Source organism: Carcharodon carcharias, assembly GCF_017639515.1.
Source record: "Carcharodon carcharias isolate sCarCar2 chromosome 36 unlocalized genomic scaffold, sCarCar2.pri SUPER_36_unloc_2, whole genome shotgun sequence".
Classification (NCBI taxonomy): domain Eukaryota; kingdom Metazoa; phylum Chordata; class Chondrichthyes; order Lamniformes; family Lamnidae; genus Carcharodon; species Carcharodon carcharias.
Genome location: NW_024470737.1, coordinates 1,440,779 through 1,461,925, shown reverse-complemented (window position 1 = coordinate 1,461,925; position 21,147 = coordinate 1,440,779). Strand labels below are relative to the sequence as shown.

At 51.8% G+C, this 21,147-nt stretch overlaps 1 protein-coding gene across 6 annotated transcripts in view; it reads right to left on the bottom strand.

The window, feature by feature from the left end:
- Window positions 1–21,147, bottom strand: part of pear1 (platelet endothelial aggregation receptor 1) — a 190,533-nt gene that overhangs the window by 88,827 nt on the left and 80,559 nt on the right. For all 6 annotated transcript variants that reach the window (XM_041181752.1, XM_041181756.1, XM_041181757.1 and 3 more), the window contains exons 10-11: window positions 18,256–18,465; window positions 10,303–10,477 (exon numbers count right to left, since the gene is read on the bottom strand). In XM_041181752.1, the coding sequence (XP_041037686.1) occupies window positions 10,303–10,477; window positions 18,256–18,465 (385 nt within the window). The remainder of the gene's footprint in view (window positions 1–10,302; window positions 10,478–18,255; window positions 18,466–21,147) is intronic.

Genomic DNA, 21,147 nt, shown 5'->3' with positions numbered 1-21,147 from the left:
AGGTACAGCACGGGGTTAGATACAGAGTAATGCTCCCTCTACACCGTCCACATCAAACACTTCCAGGGCAGGTACAGCACGGGGTTAGATACAGAGTTAAGCTCCCTCTACACTGTCCCCATCAATCACTCCCAGGACAGGTAAAGCACGGAGTTAGATATTGAGTTAATTTCCCACTAAACTGTCCCCATGAAACACTCACAGGACAGGAACAGCACGGGGTTAGATACAGAGTAAAGCCCGGACTACACTGTCCCCATCAAACACTCCCAGGACAGGTACAGCACGGGGTTAGATACAGAGTAATGCTCCCTCTACACTGTCCCCATCAAACACTTCCAGGGCAGGTACAGCACGGGGTTAGATAAAGAGTGTAGCTCCTTCTACACTGTCCCCATCAAACAATCCCAGGACAGGTACAGCACGGGATTAGATACAGAGTAATGCTCCCTCTACACTGTCCCCATCAAACACTTCCAGGGCAGGTACAGCACGGGGTTAGATAAAGAGTGTAGCTCCCTCTACACTGTCCCCATCAAACAGTCCCAGGACAGGTACAGCACGGGGTTAGACAAAGAGTAAAGCTCCCTCTACACTGTCCCCATCAAACACGACCAGGAGAGGTCCAGCAAGGGGTTAGATACAGAATAAAGCTCGCACGACACTGTGCCCATCAAACACTCCCAGGACAGGTACAGCACGGGGTTAGATACAGAGTAAAGCTCCCTCTACACTGTCCCCATCAAACACTCCCAGGACAGGTACAGCACGGGGTTAGAGACAGAGTAAAGCTCCCTCTACACTGTCCCCATCAAACACTCCTAGGGCAGGTACAGCACGGGGTTAGATACAGAGTAAAGCTCCCTCTACACTGTCCCCATCAAACAATCCCAGGACAGGTACAGCACAGCGTTAGATACAGAGTAAATCTACCTCTACACTGTCCCCATCAAACACTCCCAGGACAGGTACAGCACGGGGTGAGATACAGAGTAATGCTCCCTCTACACTGTCCCCATCAAACACTCCCAGGACAGGTACACAACGGGATTAGATACACATTAAATCGCTCTCTACACTGTCCCGATCAAACAGTCCCAGGACAGGTAGAGCACGGGGTTAGATACAGAGTAAATTTCCCTCTACACTGTCCCCATCAAGCACTCCCAGGACAGGTACTGCACGGGGTTAGATACAGAATAATGCTCTCTCTACACTGTCCCAATCAAACACTCCCAGGACAGATACACAACGGGGTTAGATACAGAGTAAATCTCCCTCTACACTGTCCCCATCAAACACTCCCAGGACAGGTACAGCACGGGGTTAGATACAGAGTAAAGTTCCCTCTACACTGTCCCCATCAAACACTCCCAGGACAGGTACAGCACGGGGTTAGATACAGAGTAAAGCTCCCTCTACACTGTCCCCATTAAATACTCCCAGGACAGGTACAGCACGGCGTTAGATACAGAGTAAAGCTCCCTCCAGACTGTCCCCATCAAACACTCCCAGGATAGATACAACATGGGGTTAGATACAGAGTAAAGTTCCTTCTACACTGACCCCATCAAACACTCCAAGGACAGATACACAACGGGGTTAGATACAGAGTAAGTCTGCCTCTACACTGTCCCAATCAAACACTCCCAGGACAGGTACAGCACGGGGTTAGATACAGAATAAATCTCCCTCTACAGTATCCCCATCAAACACTCCCAGGACAGGTGCAGCATGGGGTTAGATACAGAACAAAGCCCCATCTACACTGTCCCCATCAAACACTCCCAGGACAGGTACAGCACGGGGTTAGAGAAGAAGTAAATCTCCTTCAATGCTGTCCCCTTCAAGTGCTCCCAGTACAGGTACAGCACGGGGTTAGATACAGAGTAAAGCTTCCTCTACACTGTCCCCATCAAACACTCCCAGGACAGGTACAGCACGGGGTTAGATTCAGAGTAAAGCTCCTTCTACACTGTCCCCATCAAACACTTCCAGGGCAGGTACAGCACGGGGTTAGATACTGAGTAAATGTCCCTCTACACTCTCCCCATCAAACACTCCCAGGAAAGGTACAGCACGGGTTTAGATACAGAGTAAATCTCCCTCTACACTGTCCCCATCAAACACTCCCAGGAAAGATACAGCACGGTGTTAGATATAGCGTAAAGCTCCCTCTACACTGTCCCCATCAAACACTCCCAGAATAGATACAGCATGGGGTTATTTACAGAGTAAAGTTCCTTCTACACTGTCCCCATCAAACACTCCCAGGACAGGTACAGCACGGGGTTTGATACAGAGTAAAGCTCACTCTACACTGTCCCCATCAAACACTCCCAGGACAGGTACAGCATGGGGTTAGATACAGAGTAGAGCTACCTCTACACTGTCCCCATCAAACACTCCCAGGACAGATACACAACGGGGTTAGATTCAGAATAAATCTCCCTCTACACTGTCCCCATCAAACACTCACAGGACAGGTACAGCACGGGGTTAGATACAGACGAAATCTCCCTCTACACTGTCCCCATCAAACACTCCCAGGACAGGTACAGCACGGGGTTAAATATAGACGAAATCTCCCTCTACACTGTCCCCATCAAACACTCCCAGGACAGGTACAGCACGGGGTTAGATATAGAGTAAAGCTCCCTCTACACTGTCCCCATCAAACACTCCCAGGACAGGTACAGCACGGGGTTAGATACAGAGTAAATCTCCCTCTACACTGTCCCCATCAAACACTCCCAGGACAGGTACAGCATGGGGTTAGATACAGAGTAAATCTCCCTCTACACTGTCCCCATCAAACACTCCCAGGACAGGTACAGCACGGGGTTAGATACAGAGTATATCTCCCTCTACACTGTCCCCATCAAACACTCCCAGGACAGGTACAGCACGGGGTTAGTTACAGAGTAATGCTCCCTCTTCACTGTCCCCATCAAACACTTCCAGGGCAGGTACAGCACGGGGTTAGATACAGAGTAAAGCTCCGTCTACACTATCCCCATCAAACAATCCCAGGACAGGTACAGCACGGGGTTAGATACAGAGTAAAGCTCCCTCTACACTGTCCCCATCAGACACGTCCAGGACAAGTACAGCATGGGGTTAGATACAGAGTAAATTTCCCTCTACACTGTCCCCATCAAACACTCTCAGGACAGGTACAGCACGGCGTTAGATACAGAGTAAAGCTCCCTCTACACTAACCCCATCAAACGCTCCCAGGACAGGTACAGCACGGGGTTAGATACAGAGTAAATTTCCCTCTACACTGTCCCCATCAAGCACTCCCAGGACAGGTACTGCACGGGGTTAGATACAGAATAATGCTCTCTCTACACTGTCCCAATCATACACTCCCAGGACAGATACACAACGGGGTTAGATACAGAGTAAATCTCCCTCTACACTGTCCCCATCAAACACTCCCAGGACAGGTACAGCACGGGGTTACATACAGAGTATATCTCCCTCTACACTGTCCCCATCAAACACTCTTAGGACAGGTACAGCACGGAGTTAGATACAGAGTAAAGCTCCCTCTTCACTGTCCCCATCAAACACTCCCAGGACAGGTACAGCACGGGGTTAGATACAGAGTAAAGCTCCCTCTACACTGTCCCCATCAAACACTCCCAGGACAGGTACAGCACGGGGTTAGTTACAGAGTAAAGCTCCCTCTACACTGTCCCCATCAAACACTTCCAGGGCAGGTACAGCACGCGGTTAGATACAGAGTAAAGATCCGTCTACACTGTCCCCATCAAACACTCCCAGGACAGGTACAGCACGGGGTTAGATACAGAGTAAAGCTCCCTCTTCACTGTCCCCATCATACACTCCCAGGACAGGTACAGCACAGGGTTAGTTACAGAGTAATGCTCCCTCTACACTGTCCCCATCAAACACTTCCAGGACAGGTACTGCACGGGGTTAGATACAGAGTAAAGCTCCCTCTACACTAACCCCATCAAACGCTCCCAGGAAGGTACAGCACGGGGTTAGATACAGAGTAAATTTCCCTCTACACTGTCCCCATCAAGCACTCCCAGGACAGGTACTGCACGGGGTTAGATACAGAATAATGCTCTCTCTACACTGTCCCAATCAAACACTCCCAGGACAGATACACAACGGGGTTAGATACAGAGTAAATCTCCCTCTACACTGTCCCCATCAAACACTCCCAGGACAGGTACAGCACGGGGTTAGATACAGAGTAAAGTTCCCTCTACACTGTCCCCATCAAACACTCCCAGGACAGGTACAGCACGGGGTTAGATACAGAGTAAAGTTCCCTCTACACTGTCCCCATCAAACACTTCCAGGGCAGGTACAGCACGGGGTTAGATAAAGAGTGTAGCTCCCTCTACACTGTCCCCATCAAACAATCCCAGGACAGGTACAGCACGGGATTAGATACAGAGTAATGCTCCCTCTACACTGTCCCCATCAAACACTTCCAGGGCAGGTACAGCACGGGGTTAGATAAAGAGTGTAGCTCCCTCTACACTGTCCCCATCAAACAGTCCCAGGACAGGTGCAGCATGGGGTTAGACAAAGAGTAAAGCTCCCTCTACACTGTCCCCATCAAACACGACCAGGAGAGGTCCAGCAAGGGGTTAGATACAGAATAAAGCTCGCACGACACTGTGCCCATCAAACACTCCCAGGACAGGTACAGCACGGGGTTAGAGACAGAGTAAAGCTCCCTCTACACTGTCCCCATCAAACACTCCCAGGACAGGTACAGCACAGCGTTAGATACAGAGTAAATCTACCTCTACACTGTCCCCATCAAACACTCCCAGGACAGGTACAGCATGGGGTTAGCTACAGAGTAATGCTCCCTCTACACTGTACCCATCAAACACTCCCAGGACAGGTACACAACGGGATTAGATACACATTAAATCGCTCTCTACACTGTCCCGATCAAACAGTCCCAGGACAGGTAGAGCACGGGGTTAGATACAGAGTAAAGCTCCCTCTACACTGTCCCGATCAAACACTTCCAGGACAGGTACAGCACGGGGTTACATACAGAGTAAATCTCTCTCTACACTGTCCCCATCAAACACTCCCGGGAAGGTACAGCACGGGGTTAGATACAGAGTAAATTTCCCTCTACACTGTCCCCATCAAGCACTCCCAGGACAGGTACTGCACGGGGTTAGATACAGAATAATGCTCTCTCTACACTGTCCCAATCAAACACTCCCAGGACAGATACACAACGGGGTTAGATACAGAGTAAATCTCCCTCTACACTGTCCCCATCAAACACTCCCAGGACAGGTACAGCACGGGGTTAGATACAGAGTAAAGTTCCCTCTACACTGTCCCCATCAAACACTCCCAGGACAGGTACAGCACGGGGTTAGATACAGAATAAATCTCCCTCTACAGTATCCCCATCAAACACTCCCAGGACAGGTGCAGCACGGGGTTAGATACAGAACAAAGCCTCCTCTACACTGTCCCCATCAAACACTCACAGGACAGGTACAGCACGGGGTAAGATACAGAGTAAAGCTCCCTCTACACATTCCCCATCAAACACTCCCAGGACAGGTGCAGCATGGGGTTAGATACAGAGTAAAGCCCCCTCTACACTGTCCCCATCAAACACTCCCAGGACAGGTACAGCACGGGGTTAGATACAGAGTAAAGCTCCCTCTACACTGTCCCCATCAAACACTCCCAGGACAGGTACAGCACGGGGTTAGATACTGAGTAAAGCTCCCTCTACACTCTCCCCATCAAACACTCCCAGGACAGGTACAGCACGGGGTTAGATACAGAGTAAAGCTCCCTCTACACTGTCCCCATCAAACACTCCCAGGACAGATACAGCACGGGGTTAGATACAGAGTAAAGCTCCCTCTACACTGTCCCCATCAAACACTCCCAGGACAGGTACAGCACGGGGTTTGATACAGAGTAAAGCTCCCTCTACACTGTCCCCATCAAACACTCACAGGACAGGTACAGCACGGGGTTAGATACAGAGTAAATCTCCCTCTACACTGTCCCCATCAAACACTCCCAGGACAGGTACAGCACGGGGTTAGATACAGAGTAAAGCTCCCTCTACACTGTCCCCATCAAACACTCCCAGGACAGGTACAGCACGGGGTTAGATACAGAGTAAAGCTCCCTCTACACTGTCCCCATCAAACACTCCCAGGACAGGTACAGCACGGGGTTAGATACAGAGTAAAGCTCCCTCTACACTGTCCCCATCAAACACTCCCAGGACAGGTACAGCACGGGGTTAGATACAGAGTAAAGCTCCCTCTACACTGTCCCCATCAAACACTCCCAGGACAGGTACAGCACGGGGTTAGATACAGAGTAAATCTCCCTCTACACTGTCCCCATCAAACACTCCCAGGACAGGTACAGCATGGGGTTAGATACAGAGTAAAGCTCCCTCTTCACTTTCCCCATCAAACACTCCCAGGACAGGTACAGTACGGGGTTAGTTACAGAGTAAATTCCCTCTACACTGTCCCCATCAAACACTCCCAGGACAGGTACAGCACGGCGTTAGATACAGAGTAAAGCTCCCTCTACACTGTCCCCATCAAACACTCCCAGGAAGGTACAGCACGGGGTTAGATACAGAGTAAATCTCCCTCTACACTGTCCCCATCAAACACTCCCAGGACAGGTACAGCACGGGGTTAGATACAGAGTAAAGCTCCCTCTACACTGTCCCATCAAACACTCCCAGGACAGGTACAGCAACGGGGTTAGATACAGAGTAAATCTCCCTCTACACTGTCCCCATCAAACACTCCCAGGACAGGTACAGCACGGGGTTACATACAGAGTAAAGCTTCCTCTACACTGTCCCCATCAAACACTCCCAGGGCAGGTACAGCACGCGGTTAGATACAGAGTAAAGCTCCCTCTTCACTGTCCCCATCATACACTCCCAGGACAGGTACAGCATGGGGTTAGATACAGAGTAAAGCTTCCTCTACACTGTCCCCATCAAACACTCCCAGGACAGGTACAGCACGGGGTTAGTTACAGAGTAATGCTCCCTCTACACTGTCCCCATCAAACACTCCCAGGGCAGGTACAGCACGGGGTTAGATACAGAGTAAAGATCCCTCTACACTGTCCCCATCAAACACTCCCAGGACAGGTACAGCACGGGGTTAGATACAGAGTAAGTCTCCCTCTACACTGTCCCTATCAAACACTCCCAGGACAGGTACAGCACGGGGTTAGATACAGAGTAATGCTCCCTCTACACTGTCCCCATCAAACACTTCCAGGACAGGTACTGCACGGGGTTAGATACAGAGTAAAGCTCCCTCTACACTGTCCCCATCAAACACTCCCAGGACAGGTACAGCACGGGGTTAGATACAGAGTAATGCTCCCTCTACACTGTCCCCATCAAACACTTCCAGGACAGGTACTGCACGGGGTTAGATACAGAGTAAAGCTCCTCTACACTATCCCCATCAAACAATCCCAGGACAGGTACAGCACGGGGTTAGATACAGAGTAAAGCTCCCTCTACACTAACCCCATCAAACGCTCCCAGGAAGGTACAGCACGGGGTTAGATACAGAGTAAATTTCCCTCTACACTGTCCCCATCAAGCACTCCCAGGACAGGTACTGCACGGGGTTAGATACAGAATAATGCTCTCTCTACACTGTCCCAATCAAACACTCCCAGGACAGATACACAACGGGGTTAGATACAGAGTAAATCTCCCTCTACACTGTCCCCATCAAACACTCCCAGGACAGGTACAGCACGGGGTTAGATACAGAGTAAAGTTCCCTCTACACTGTCCCCATCAAACACTCCCAGGACAGGTACAGCACGGGGTTAGATACAGAGTAAAACTCCCTCTACACTGTCCCCATCAAACACTTCCAGGACAGGTACAGCATGGGGTTAGATACAGAGTAAATTTCCCTCTACACTGTCCCCATCAAACACTCTCAGGACAGGTACAGCACGGCGTTAGATACAGAGTAAAGCTCCCTCTACACTAACCCCATCAAACGCTCCCAGGAAGGTACAGCACGGGGTTAGATACAGAGTAAATTTCCCTCTACACTGTCCCCATCAAGCACTCCCAGGACAGGTACTGCACGGGGTTAGATACAGAATAATGCTCTCTCTACACTGTCCCAATCAAACACTCCCAGGACAGATACACAACGGGGTTAGATACAGAGTAAATCTCCCTCTACACTGTCCCCATCAAACACTCCCAGGACAGGTACAGCACGGGGTTAGATACAGAGTAAATTTCCCTCTACACTGTCCCCATCAAACACTCTCAGGACAGGTACAGCACGGCGTTAGATACAGAGTAAAGCTCCCTCTACACTAACCCCATCAAACGCTCCCAGGAAGGTACAGCACGGGGTTAGATACAGAGTAAATTTCCCTCTACACTGTCCCCATCAAGCACTCCCAGGACAGGTACTGCACGGGGTTAGATACAGAATAATGCTCTCTCTACACTGTCCCAATCAAACACTCCCAGGACAGATACACAACGGGGTTAGATACAGAGTAAATCTCCCTCTACACTGTCCCCATCAAACACTCCCAGGACAGGTACAGCACGGGGTTACATACAGAGTATATCTCCCTCTACACTGTCCCCATCAAACACTCTTAGGACAGGTACAGCACGGAGTTAGATACAGAGTAAAGCTCCCTCTTCACTGTCCCCATCATACACTCCCAGGACAGGTACAGCACGGGGTTAGTTACAGAGTAATGCTCCCTCTACACTGTCCCCATCAAACACTTCCAGGGCAGGTACAGCACGCGGTTAGATACAGAGTAAAGATCCGTCTACACTGTCCCCATCAAACACTCCCAGGACAGGTACAGCATGGGGTTACATACAGAGTATATCTCCCTCTACACTGTCCCCATCAAACACTCCCAGGACAGGTACAGCACGGGGTTAGATACAGAGTAATGCTCCCTCTACACTGTCCCCATCAAACACTTCCAGGACAGGTACTGCACGGGGTTAGATACAGAGTAAAGCTCCCTCTACACTGTCCCCATCAAACACTCCCAGGACAGGTACAGCACGGGGTTAGATACAGAGTAATGCTCCCTCTACACTGTCCCCATCAAACACTTCCAGGACAGGTACTGCACGGGGTTAGATACAGAGTAAAGCTCCGTCTACACTATCCCCATCAAACAATCCCAGGACAGGTACAGCACGGGGTTAGATACAGAGTAAAGCTCCCTCTACACTAACCCCATCAAACGCTCCCAGGAAGGTACAGCACGGGGTTAGATACAGAGTAAATTTCCCTCTACACTGTCCCCATCAAGCACTCCCAGGACAGGTACTGCACGGGGTTAGATACAGAATAATGCTCTCTCTACACTGTCCCAATCAAACACTCCCAGGACAGATACACAACGGGGTTAGATACAGAGTAAATCTCCCTCTACACTGTCCCCATCAAACACTCCCAGGACAGGTACAGCACGGGGTTAGATACAGAGTAAAGTTCCCTCTACACTGTCCCCATCAAACACTCCCAGGACAGGTACAGCACGGGGTTAGATACAGAGTAAAGTTCCCTCTACACTGTCCCCATCAAACACTCCCAGGACAGGTACAGCAAGGGGTTAGATACAGAGTAAATCTCCCTCTACACTGTCCCCATCAAACACTCCCAGGACAGGTACAGCACGGGGTTAGATACAGAGTAAAGTTCCCTCTACACTGTCCCCATCAAACACTCCCAGGACAGGTACAGCACGGGGTTAGATACAGAGTAAAGCTCCCTCTACACTGTCCCCATTAAACACTCCCAGTACAGGTACAGTTAGGCGTTAGATACAGAGTAAAGCTCCCTCCAGACTGTCCCCATCAAACACTCCCAGGATATATACAGCATGGGGTTAGATACAGAGTAATGGTCTCTCTACACTGTCCCCATTTAACACTCCCAGGACAGGTACAGTGCAGAGTTGCTCTGATGATGTGCATCAATGAGGCCATCTTTTGCCGTGTTGGTTGTCCGTCAGTGTTTGGATTCGGGGGAGGGAGGAATTTTTGTGCAGTAGTCCGGGGAGTGTGTCCTGATGGCTCTCTGGTCTCCCCCTGGGTCAGGAGCTTGTCCTTGAGGTGAAAGGTCAGCGTTTTGAAGCCGTTGGGTTTCCCACGCGTTGAACCTGTGTCCGAGCGGACGCACCCTCCCGCTCTTGCCCCCGGCTCCCTCCGTGTCTCTTTGCCTTAACTTGGCGTGTCAACAGCCTTACCATGTATCCCGGGGCACAGCTACAGCGCCCCGTCTCTGCGTCGCATCTCCCTCCATTCAGGCACAGGCAAGTGTTGAGACACCCGGCCCCGTAGAAGCCAGGTTGGCAGCTCTGGTTGCAGGTTCTCCCAGACCAGCCCGCTTTGCAGGTACACTCCCCCATCACTGGGTGGCAGCTGAGGGGGGAGACACACAAGACACGGGGATAAGATGAACAAGTATCGCGGCAAAGGAACTGCGCTCACCAGATTCTTACATTTCCACTGTGCCTCTGACAGAGGAAAACATAACTAGGCCCGAAGCCTGAACTCAAATCTGACCCCGAGCCACATGAGGAGATATTAGGGACAGGCGACAAAAACCTTTGTCAAAGATGTCGGTTTTAAGGAGCATCTTAAAGGAGGGGAGAGAGAGAGAGGGGCGAAGAGGTTTAGGGAGGTAATTCCAGAGCTCAGGGCCCCCCCAAGGCAGCTGAAGGCCCGGCCGCCAATGGTGGAGCGATGGGAATCGGGGGATGCTCGAGAGGCCGGAATTGGAGGAGCGCAGAGATCTCGGAGGGTTGTAGGGGCTGGAGGAGGTTACAGAGATAGGGAGGGGTGTAGGGGCTGGAGGAGGTTACAGAGATAGGGAGGGGTGTAGGGGCTGGAGGAGGTTACAGAGATAGGGAGGGGTGTAGGGGCTGGAGGAGGTTACAGAGATAGGGAGGGGGTGTAGGGGCTGGAGGAGGTTACAGAGATAGGGAGGGGTGTAGGGGCTGGAGGATGTTACAGAGATAGGGAGGGGTGTAGGGGCTGGAGGAGGTTACAGAGATAGGGAGGGGTGTAGGGGCTGGAGGAGGTTACAGAGATAGGGAGGGGTGTAAGGGCTGGAGGAGGTTACAGAGATAAGGAGGGGTGTAGGGGCTGGAGGAGGTTACAGAGATAGGGAGGGGTGTAGGGGCTGGAGGAGGTTACAGAGATAGGGAGGGGTGTAGGGGCTGGAGGAGGTTACAGAGATATGGAGGGTTGTTGGGGCTGGAGGATGTTACAGAGATAGGGAGGGGTGTAGTGGCTGGAGGAGGTTACAGAGTTAGGGAGGGTTGTAGGGGCTGGAGGATGTTACAGAGATAGGGAGGGGTGTAGCGGCTGGAGGAGGTTACAGAGATAGGGAGGCTTTTTTAAATTCATTTATGGGATGTCGGCATCGCTGGCTGGGCCCAGCATTTATTGCCCATCCCTAATTGCCCCCTTGAGAAGGTGGGTGTGAGCCGCCTTCTTGAGCTGCTGCAGTCCCTGTGGTGTAGGTACACCCACCGTGCTGTTAGGGAGGGAGTTCCAGGATTTTGACCCAGCGACAGTGAAGGAACGGCCGATATATTTCCAAGTCAGGATGGTGAATGGCTCGGAGGGGAACTTCCAGGTGGTGGTGTTCCCCATGTGTCTGCTGCCCTTGTCCTTCTAGATGGTAGTGGTCGTGGGTTTGGAAGGTGCTGTCTAAGGAGCCTTGGTGAGTTGCTGCAGTGCATCTTGTAGATGGTACACACACTGCTGCTACTGTGCGTCGGTGGTGGAGGGAGTGAATGTTTGTGGATGGGGTGCCGATCAAGCGGGGCTGCTTTGTCCTGGATGGTGTCAAGCTTCTTGAGTGTTGTGGGAGCTGCATTCATCCAGGCAAGTGGGGAGTATTCCATCCCACTCCTGACTTGTGCCTTGTAGATGGTGGACAGGCTTTGGGGAGTCAGGAGGTGAGTTACTCACCGCCGGATTCCCAGCTTCTGACGTACTCTTGTGGTCACAGTATTTATATGGCTGGTCCAGTTCAGTTTCTGGTCAATGGTAACCCCCACGACGTTGATAGTGGGGGATTCAGTGATGGTAATGCCATTGAACATCAAGGGGCGATGGTTAGATTCTCTCTTGTTGGAGATGGTCATTGCCTGGCACTTGTGTGGTGTGAATTTTACTTGCCACTTGTCAGCCCCCAGCCTGGATATTGTCCAGGTCTTGCTGCATTTGGACACGGACTGCTTCAGTATCTGAGGAGTTGCGAATGGTGCTGAACATTGTGCAATCACCAGCGAACATCCCCACTTCTGACCTTATGATGGAAGGATGGTCATTGATGAAGCAGCTGAAGATGGTTGGGCCGAGGACACTACCCTGAGGAACTCCTGCAGTGATGTCCTGGAGCTGAGATGACTGACCTCCAACAACCACAACCATCTTCCTTTGTGCTGGGTATGACTCCAACCAGCGGAGAGTTTCCCCCCTGATTCCCATTGACTCCAGTTTTGCTGGGGCTCCTTGATGCCACACTCGCTCAAATGCTGCCTTGATATCAGGGGCAGTCACTCTCACCTCACCTCAGGAGTTCAGCTCTTCTGTCCATGTTTGAATCAAGGCTGTAATGGGGTCAGGAGCTGAGTGGTCCTGGCAGAACCCAAACTGGGCATCAGTGAGCAGGTTATTGCTAAGCAAGTGCCTCTTGATAGCACTGTTGATGACCTCTTCCAGCACTTTACTGATGATGGAGAGTAGACTGATGGGGGGTAATTGGCCGGGTTGGATTTGTCCTGCGTTTTGTGTTCAGGACATACCTGGGCAATTTCCCACATAGCCGGGTAGATGTCAGTGTTGTAGCTGTACTGGAACAGCTTGGCTAGGGGTGCAGCAAGTTCTGGAGCACAAGTCTTCAGTACTATTGCTGGAATATTGTCAGGGCCCATAGCCTTTGCAGTATCCAGTGCCTTCAGCCGTTTCTTGATATCACATGGAGTGAATTGAATTGGCTGAAGACTGGCATCTGTGATGCTGGGGACCTCCAGAGGAGGCTAAGATGGATCATCCACTCGACACTTCTGGCTGAAGATTGTAGTAAATGCTTCAGCCTTATCTTTTGCACTGATGTGCTGGGCTCCTCCATCATTGAGGATGGGGATATTTGTGGAGCCTCCTCCTCCAGTGGGTTGTTTAATTGTCCACCACCATTCACAACTGGATGTGGCAGGACTGCAGAGCTTAGATCTGATCCGTTGGTTGTGGAATCACTTAGCTCTGCCTATCACTTGCTGCTTATGCTGTTTGACACACAAGTAGTCCTGTGTTATAGCTTCACCAGGTTGACACCTCATTTTTAGGTATGCCTGGAGCTGCTCCTGACATACCCTCCTGCACTCTTCATTGAACCAGGGTTGATCCCCTGTCTTGATGGTAATGGTAGAGTGGGGGATATGCTGGGTCATGAGGTTACAGATTGTGTTCGAGTACAACTCTGCTGCTGCTGATGGCCCACAGCACCTCATGGATACCCAGTCTTGAGTTGCTAGATCTGTTTGAAATCTATCCCATTTAGCACGGTGGTGGCGCCACACAACACGATGGAGGGTATCCTCAGTGTGAAGGTGGGACTTTGTCTCCACAATGACTGTGGGGTGGTCACTCCTACCGATACTGTCATGGACAGATGTATCTGTGACAGGCAGGTTGTGAGGATGGGGTCAAGTGTGTTTTTCCCTCTTGTTGGTTCCCTCACAACCTGCTGCAGACCCAGTCTAGCAGCTATGTCCTTTAGGACTCGGCCAGCTCGGTCAGTAGCGGTGCTACCAAGACTCTCTTGGTGATGGACATTGAAGTCCCCCACCCGGAGTACATTCAGTGCCCTTGCCACCCTCAGTGCTTCCTCCAAGTGACGTTCAACATGGAGGAGCACGGACTTATCAGCTGAGGGAGGGTGGTACGTGGTCATCAGCAGGAGGTTTCCTTGCCCGTGTTTGACCTGATGCCATGAGACTTCATGGGGTCCAGAGTGGATGTTGATGACTCCCAGGGCAACTCCCTCCTGACTCTATACCCCTGTGTCACCACCTCCGCTTGGTCTGTCCTGCTGGTGGGACAGGACATACCCAGGGATGGTGATGCTGGTGTCTGGGACATTGTCTGTAAGATATGATTCTGTGAGGATGACTATGTCAGGCTGTTGCTTGACTAGTCTGTGAGACAGCTCTCTCAATTTAGGCACTACCCCCAGGGCTGAGTTTGCCGTTGTTGTTTCCAGTGCCTGGGTCAATGCTGGGTGGTCTGTCCGGTTTCATCCCTTTTTTGAGACTTTGCAGCTAATTTGACATCAGTAATAGGAAAAATGTTGGAATCTGTAATAAAGGATGTGATAACTGTTGACTTAGAAAATAATATATTTGATATGACTGGGCAGAGTCAACTTGGACTTACGAAAGGGAAGTCATGTTTGACAAACCTGTTGGGGTTTTGTGAGGATGTTACTTGGAGCAGTGATAAAGGAGGACCAGTGGATGTGCTGCATTTGGATTTCCAGAAGGCTTTCGATAAGGTCCCACACATGGGAGGTTAGGAAACAAAATTAGAGTGCATGGGATTGGGGGTAATATCGTTGCATGGATTGGAGGATTGGTTAGCAGACAGAAGACAGAGTAGGAATAAACGGGCCATTCTCAGGATGGCCATTCTTAGGGGGTACCGCAAGGATCAGTGCTGGGGCTAGAGATGTTCACGATCTATATCAATGACTTGGATGCGGGGACCAAATATAGTATTTCAAAATTTGCTGATGACACAAAACTAGGTGGGAATGTGAGTTGTGAGGAGGATGGAAGGAAGCTTCGAGGGGATTTGGGCAGGCTAAGTGAATGGCAAGTGGAATATAATGTGAATAAATGTGAAGTTATCCACTTTGGTAGAAAAAACAGAAAGGCAGAATATTTCTTAAATGCTGAGAGGTTAGGAAGTGTTGGTGTCCAAGGGGACCTGAGTGTCCTTGTTCATGAGTCACTAAAAGTGAGCACACAGGGGCAGCAAACAATTAGGAAGGCAAATGAGATGTTGGCTTCATCAGAAGGGGATTTGAGTACAGGGGTAAAGATGCCTTGCTGCAATGGTATAGAGCCTTGGTGAGACTGTACCTGGAGTAGTGTGGGCAGTTTTGGTCTCCTTATCTAAGGATGTACTTGCCATAGAGGAAGTACAATGGAGGTTCACTGGATTAATACCCAGGATGGCAGGATTGTCTCATGAGGAGAGAGTGAGGAGACGGGGCCTGTATTCTCTAGGGTTTAGAAGAATGAGAGAAGATCTCATTGAAACTTAAAAATTCTTACAGGGCTCGACAGGGGAGATACAGGAAGGATGTTTCCCCCCTGGCTGGGGGGTCTAGAACCAGGGGACACAGTCTCAGGATAAGGGGCCGTCCATTTAGGACTGAGATGGGGAGGAATCTCTTCACTCAGAGGGTGGTAAATCTTTGGAATTCTCTGAGGACGGTGGAGACTCGGGTCTTTGAGTATGTTCAAGACAGAAATCGATACATTTCTATGTATTAAAAATGCCAAGGGATACGGGGATAGTGGGGGGAAGTGTTGTTGAGGTAAGTGGTCAATCACGATTGGCACTAACTCAGTACTGACCCTCCGACAGTGCGGCGCTCCCTCAGTACTGACCCTCCAACAGTGCGGCGCTCCCTCAGTACTGACCCTCCGACAGTGCAGCGCTCCCTCAGTACTGACCCTCCGACAGTGCGGCGCTCCCTCAGTACCGACCCTCTGACAGTGCAGCGCTTCCTCAATACTGACCCTCCGACAGTGCGGCGCTCCCTCAGTACTGACCCTCTGACAGTGCAGCACTCCCTCAGTACTGCCCCTCTGACAGTGCGGCGCTCCCTCAGTACTGACCCTCCGACAGTGCGGCGCTCCCTCAGTACTGACCCTCCGACAGTGCGGCGCTCCCTCAGTACTGACCCTCCGACAGTGCAGCACTCCCTCAGTACTGACCCTCCAACAGTGCGGTGGTCCCTCAGTACTGACCCTCTGACAGTGTGGCATTCCCTCAGTACAGACCCTCCAACGCTGCAGCGCTCCCTCAGTACTGACCCTCTGACAGTGCGGCACTCCCTCAGTGCTGACCCTCTGACGGTGCAGTGCTTCCTCAGTACTGACCCTCTGACAGTGCGGCGCTCCCTCAGTACTGACCCTCCGACAGTGCGGCGCTCCCTCAGCACTGACCCTCCGACAGTGTGGCACTCCCTCAGTACTGACCCTCCGACAGTGCAGCACTTCCTCAGTACTGACCCTCCGACAGTGCGGCGCTCCCTCACTACTGACCCTCCGACAGTGCGGCTCTCCCTCAGTACTGACCCTCCGACAGTGCGGCCCTCCCTCAGTACTGACCCTGTGACAGTGTGGCGCTCCCTCAGTACTGACCCTCCGACAGTGCGGCACTCCCTCACTACTGACCCTCCGACAGTGCGGCACTCCCTCAGTACTGACCCTCCGACAGTCCGGCGCTCCCACCGCCTATCAGTACTGACATGGGAAGATCAGCATGGATTTTACACTGCGCATCCACCCTCACGCCTTCTCCTCCCTCCCAGAAACATGATAGGGTCCCCCCTTGTCCTCACTTATCAGCCCACCAGCCTCCGCATTCAAAGGATCATCCTCCGCCATTTCCGCCAACTCCAGCATGATGCCACTACCAAACACATCTTTTCTTCACCCCCCCTATCGGCATTCCGTAGGGATCGTTCCCTCCGGGACACCCTGGTCCACTCCTCCATCACCCCCTACTCCTCAACCCCCACCTATGGCACCACCCCATGCCCACGCAAAAGATGTAACACCTGCCCCTTCACTTCCTCTCTCCTCACCGTCCAAGGGCCCAAACACTCCTTTCAAGTGAAGCAGCATTTCACTTGCATTTCCCCCAACTTAGTCTACTGCATTCGTTGCTCCCAATGTGGTCTCCTCTACATTGGAGAGACCAAACGTAAACTGGGCGACCGCTTTGCAGAACACCTGCGGTCTGTCCGCAAGAATGACCCAAACCTCCCTGTCGCTTGCCATTTTGACACTCCACCCTGCTCTCTTGCCCACATGTCTGTCCTTGGCTTGCTGCATTGTTCCAGTGAAGCCCAACGCAAACTGGAGGAACAACACCTCATCTTCCGACTAGGCACTTTACAGCCTTCCGGAGTGAATATTGAATTCAACAACTTTAGGTCGTGAGCTCCGTCCCCCATCCCCACCCCCTTTCTGTTTCCCCCTTCCTTTTTTTTCCAATAAATTATAAAGATTTTCCTTTTCCCACCTATTTCCATTATTTAAAAAAAAAAACACCCCCACTAGAGCTATACCTTGAGTGCCCTACCATCCATTCTTAATTAGCACATTCGTTTAGATAATATCACCAACTTTAACTTTAACACCTATGTGTTCTATTGTACTATTGTCGTTGACATCTTTTGATGATCTGCTTCTATCACTGCTTGTTTGTCCCTACAACCACCACCACCCCCCCCGCCACCTCTCTCTCTCTCTATCTCTCCGCCCCCCACACACACACCTTAAACCAGCTTATATTTCAACTCTTTCTTGGACTCGAACTCAAGTTCTGTCGAAGGGTCATGAGGACTCGAAACGTCAACTCTTTTCTTCTCCGCCGACGTTGCCAGACCTGCTGAGTTTTTCCCAGGGAATTCTGTTTTTGTTTTTGTTTTGGATTTTACACTCCTCACGTGCCTGGGTTGGGGTTTCTAACCCATGACCTTCTGACTCCGAGGCAAGTGAGCTAACCAGTGAGCCAAGGCCTCGAACTCCCAGGACAGGGGGGATTTGGTGCTGAGGTAAACATCGGCTCTGGTGGAACTGAACAGTGAAGGGAACAGCACGGTGGGTGTACCTCCACCACAGGGACTGCAGCGGCTCAAGAAGGCGGCTCACCACCCCCCCCACCCCCCCCCCACCTTCTCAATGGGGGCAATCAGGGACGGGCAGTAAACACCGGCCTGGCCATGAACGAACGAGAAAGGTTGCAGGAGGGTGAGAGATCGACGATGCCGTTGCATTGTGGTACCCAGCACTTGTTAGTGTCCAAGTCCCGGCGTAAGGCAATTGGCTCTGGTGTTGACAGTGTGAAGATTCTCTGTCGCGCTCCCCCCGGTCGGTACCCACCTCTGAGTGTGCACTGGGTGACAGGGGCACTGCATGTCACAGTCATGGCCAAACAGTCCCTCCTGGCACAGCCTAGCCTCGCAGCGGCTGCCCTGGTATCCAGACTGGCACAGGCATGCCCCGTCAGGCATACACTTGGCGTTGTTCAGGCAGTCGCAGGTTTGTGTGCAGTTCAGGCCGAACTTCCCGATTGGGCATTCCTCTTGGCACCTAACAGGCAAGAGGTGGAGAGAGAAAGAGAGAGAGGGAGAGAGACAGAGAGAGAGAGAGAGGGGGGAACAAGGAGAGAGAGAGTCAGAGAGAGAAAGGTAGATAGAGATGGACACAGAAAGAGAGAGAGAGAGAGACAGAGAGAGAGATAGAGAGTGAAAGGAAGAGAGAGAGAGAAAGGGAGAGAGAAAGAGACAGAAACAGAGAAAGGGAGAGAGTAAGAGAGAGAGAGGAAAAGCAAGACACACAGAGAGAGGGAGAGAGAGACAGAGACAGGGAAAGAGAGACACAGACACAGAGAGAAAGAGAGAGAGAGCAAGAGAGAGAGACAGAGAGAGAGAGAGAGGGGAACAAGGAGAGAGAGAGTCAGAGAGAGAAAGGTAGATAGAGATGGACACAGAAAGAGAGAGAGAGAGAGACAGAGAGAGACAGAGAGAGAGATAGAGAGTGAAAGGAAGAGAGAGAGAGAAAGGGAGAGAGGCAGAGAGAAAGACAGAGAGAGAGAGAGAAAGAGAGAGAGAGAGAGAAAGAGACGAGGGAGAGAGAGGGGGAAGAGGGACAGGGAGAGGGACAGAGCAAGAAAGAGACAGAGAGAGAGGGACAGAGAGAGAGGGACAGAGAGAGAGACGGAGAGAAAGAGACAGAGAGAGAGAGAAAGGCAGAGAGAGACGGATAGAGGCAGAGAGAGAGAGGCAGAGAGAGAGAGAAAGAGAGAGAGAAAGAGACAGAAACAGAGAAAAGGGAGAGAGTAAGAGAAAGGAAGAGAGAGAGAAAGGGAGAGAGTAAGAGAGAGAGAGGAAAAGCAAGACACACAGAGAGAGGGAGAGAGAGACAGAGACAGGGAGAGAGACACAGACACAGAGAGAAAGAGAGAGAGAGCAAGAGAGAGAGAGACAGAGAGAGAGACAGAGAGAGAGAGACAGATAGACAGAGAAAGAGACAGAGAGAGAGAAAGGAAGAGACATTGAGAGAGCAAGAAAGGGAGATAGAGACAGAAAGGGAGAGAGAGAAAGGGAGAATAAGAGAGGAAATGGGAGAGAGAGGGACAGAGAAAGAGAGAGAGAAAGACAGAGACAGAGAAAGAGAGAGAGAGAGAGAGACAGAGAGAGAGAGAGACAGAGAGAGAGAGAGACAGAGAAAGAGAGAGACAGAGAGAGAGAGAGAGAGAGACAGAGAGAGAGAGAGAGAGACAGAGAAAGAGAGAGAGAGAGAGAGACAGAGAGAGAGAGAGAGACAGAGAGAGAGAGAGAGAGAGAGTTGGTGAATCTGGAGTGTTGTTACAAAGTCGTCATGAAGACAGTTTCAGCCCCTCCCTCCCTAACCCCAGCCGGTCACTATCCTCTCCTTGGAGGATCAGTGTACACAATCCAGCCTGTCCCTGACTGAGCTATTCGATTACAAGGGGCATTACCACCCTGCACCCCCCACTCGCCCGGTCTCCACCAGTGCATGTTAGCAGCGGGTTACCTTGTTACCCCTCCTGAACCCCAGGGGGGTTGGGGTGGGGACAGATGGTGATTTCTCACCCCCTTCACACATCATGGACCCTCACAAATACCCCAGACCCTCCGAAGGTGATTGGCAAAGGGAGCAACAGAGCGAGGGGGGAGCCCAGAGCACCCACCCCCAACGCTCACCCCACCACCCCACAGAGCGAGGGGGGAGCCCAGAGTGATCACCCCCACCCCCAATCCCACCGGCCTGTGTAACCCCCTGAGGTGGCACGTTTACCGTCTCCCCCCACAGCCATCTCATGGAATGTATCCCCCATACCCCTCCCCCAACACCCTGTACCCTTCCCCCAACATCCCCTTACCCCTCCCCCACCACCCCATTACATCTCCCCCAACACTCCCTTTAACCCTCCCCCAATACCCATTTACCACTCCGCATCCCCCTTACCCCTCACCCATCCCCTTACTCCTCACCCATCCCCCTTACCCCTCCACAACCCCCCTTACCCCTCACCCGTCCCCTTACCCCTTGCCCATCCCCTTACCCCTCACCCATCCCCCTTGCCCCACCCACAATACCACCTTACCCCTCCCACATTCCCCCTTACCCCCCCACCCACAACACCTTTACCCCACCCCCATCCCTCCCCAACACCCAGTTACCCCTGCCCAACACCTCTTACCCCTCCACAACACCCCCTTACCACTCCCCAACAACCCTTTACTCTTCCCCCACCACCCCCTTTACCCCTCCCCCACTATCCCCATTACCCCACCCGCAACACACACTTACCCCTCTCATCCCCTTTACCCCTCACCTGTCCTCCTTACCCCACCCCAACCCCATTACCCCACCCCCAACACTCCTTACAACCCCCCACAACACTCCCTTTACCCCACCCCCAACACCCCCTTACCCCACCCCCAACACCCCTTACCCCTCCCCCAATACCTCCTTACCCCTCCTCCATCCCCCCTTAACCCACCTCATCCCCCTATTCCCCAATCCCCCAGCACCTCCTTACCCCTCCCCAGCCCCCATAACAAAACTCCCAACACCCCTTACCCCTCCCCAACACCTCCTAATGCATCCCCAACACCATTTACCCCCCCAACACCACCTTGCTAGGCCCCCAACACCCCCTTACCCATCCCCATCCCCCCATTACCCAACCCCCATCGCCCCCATTACCCAAACCCCCATCGCCCCTTACCCAAACCCCCATCC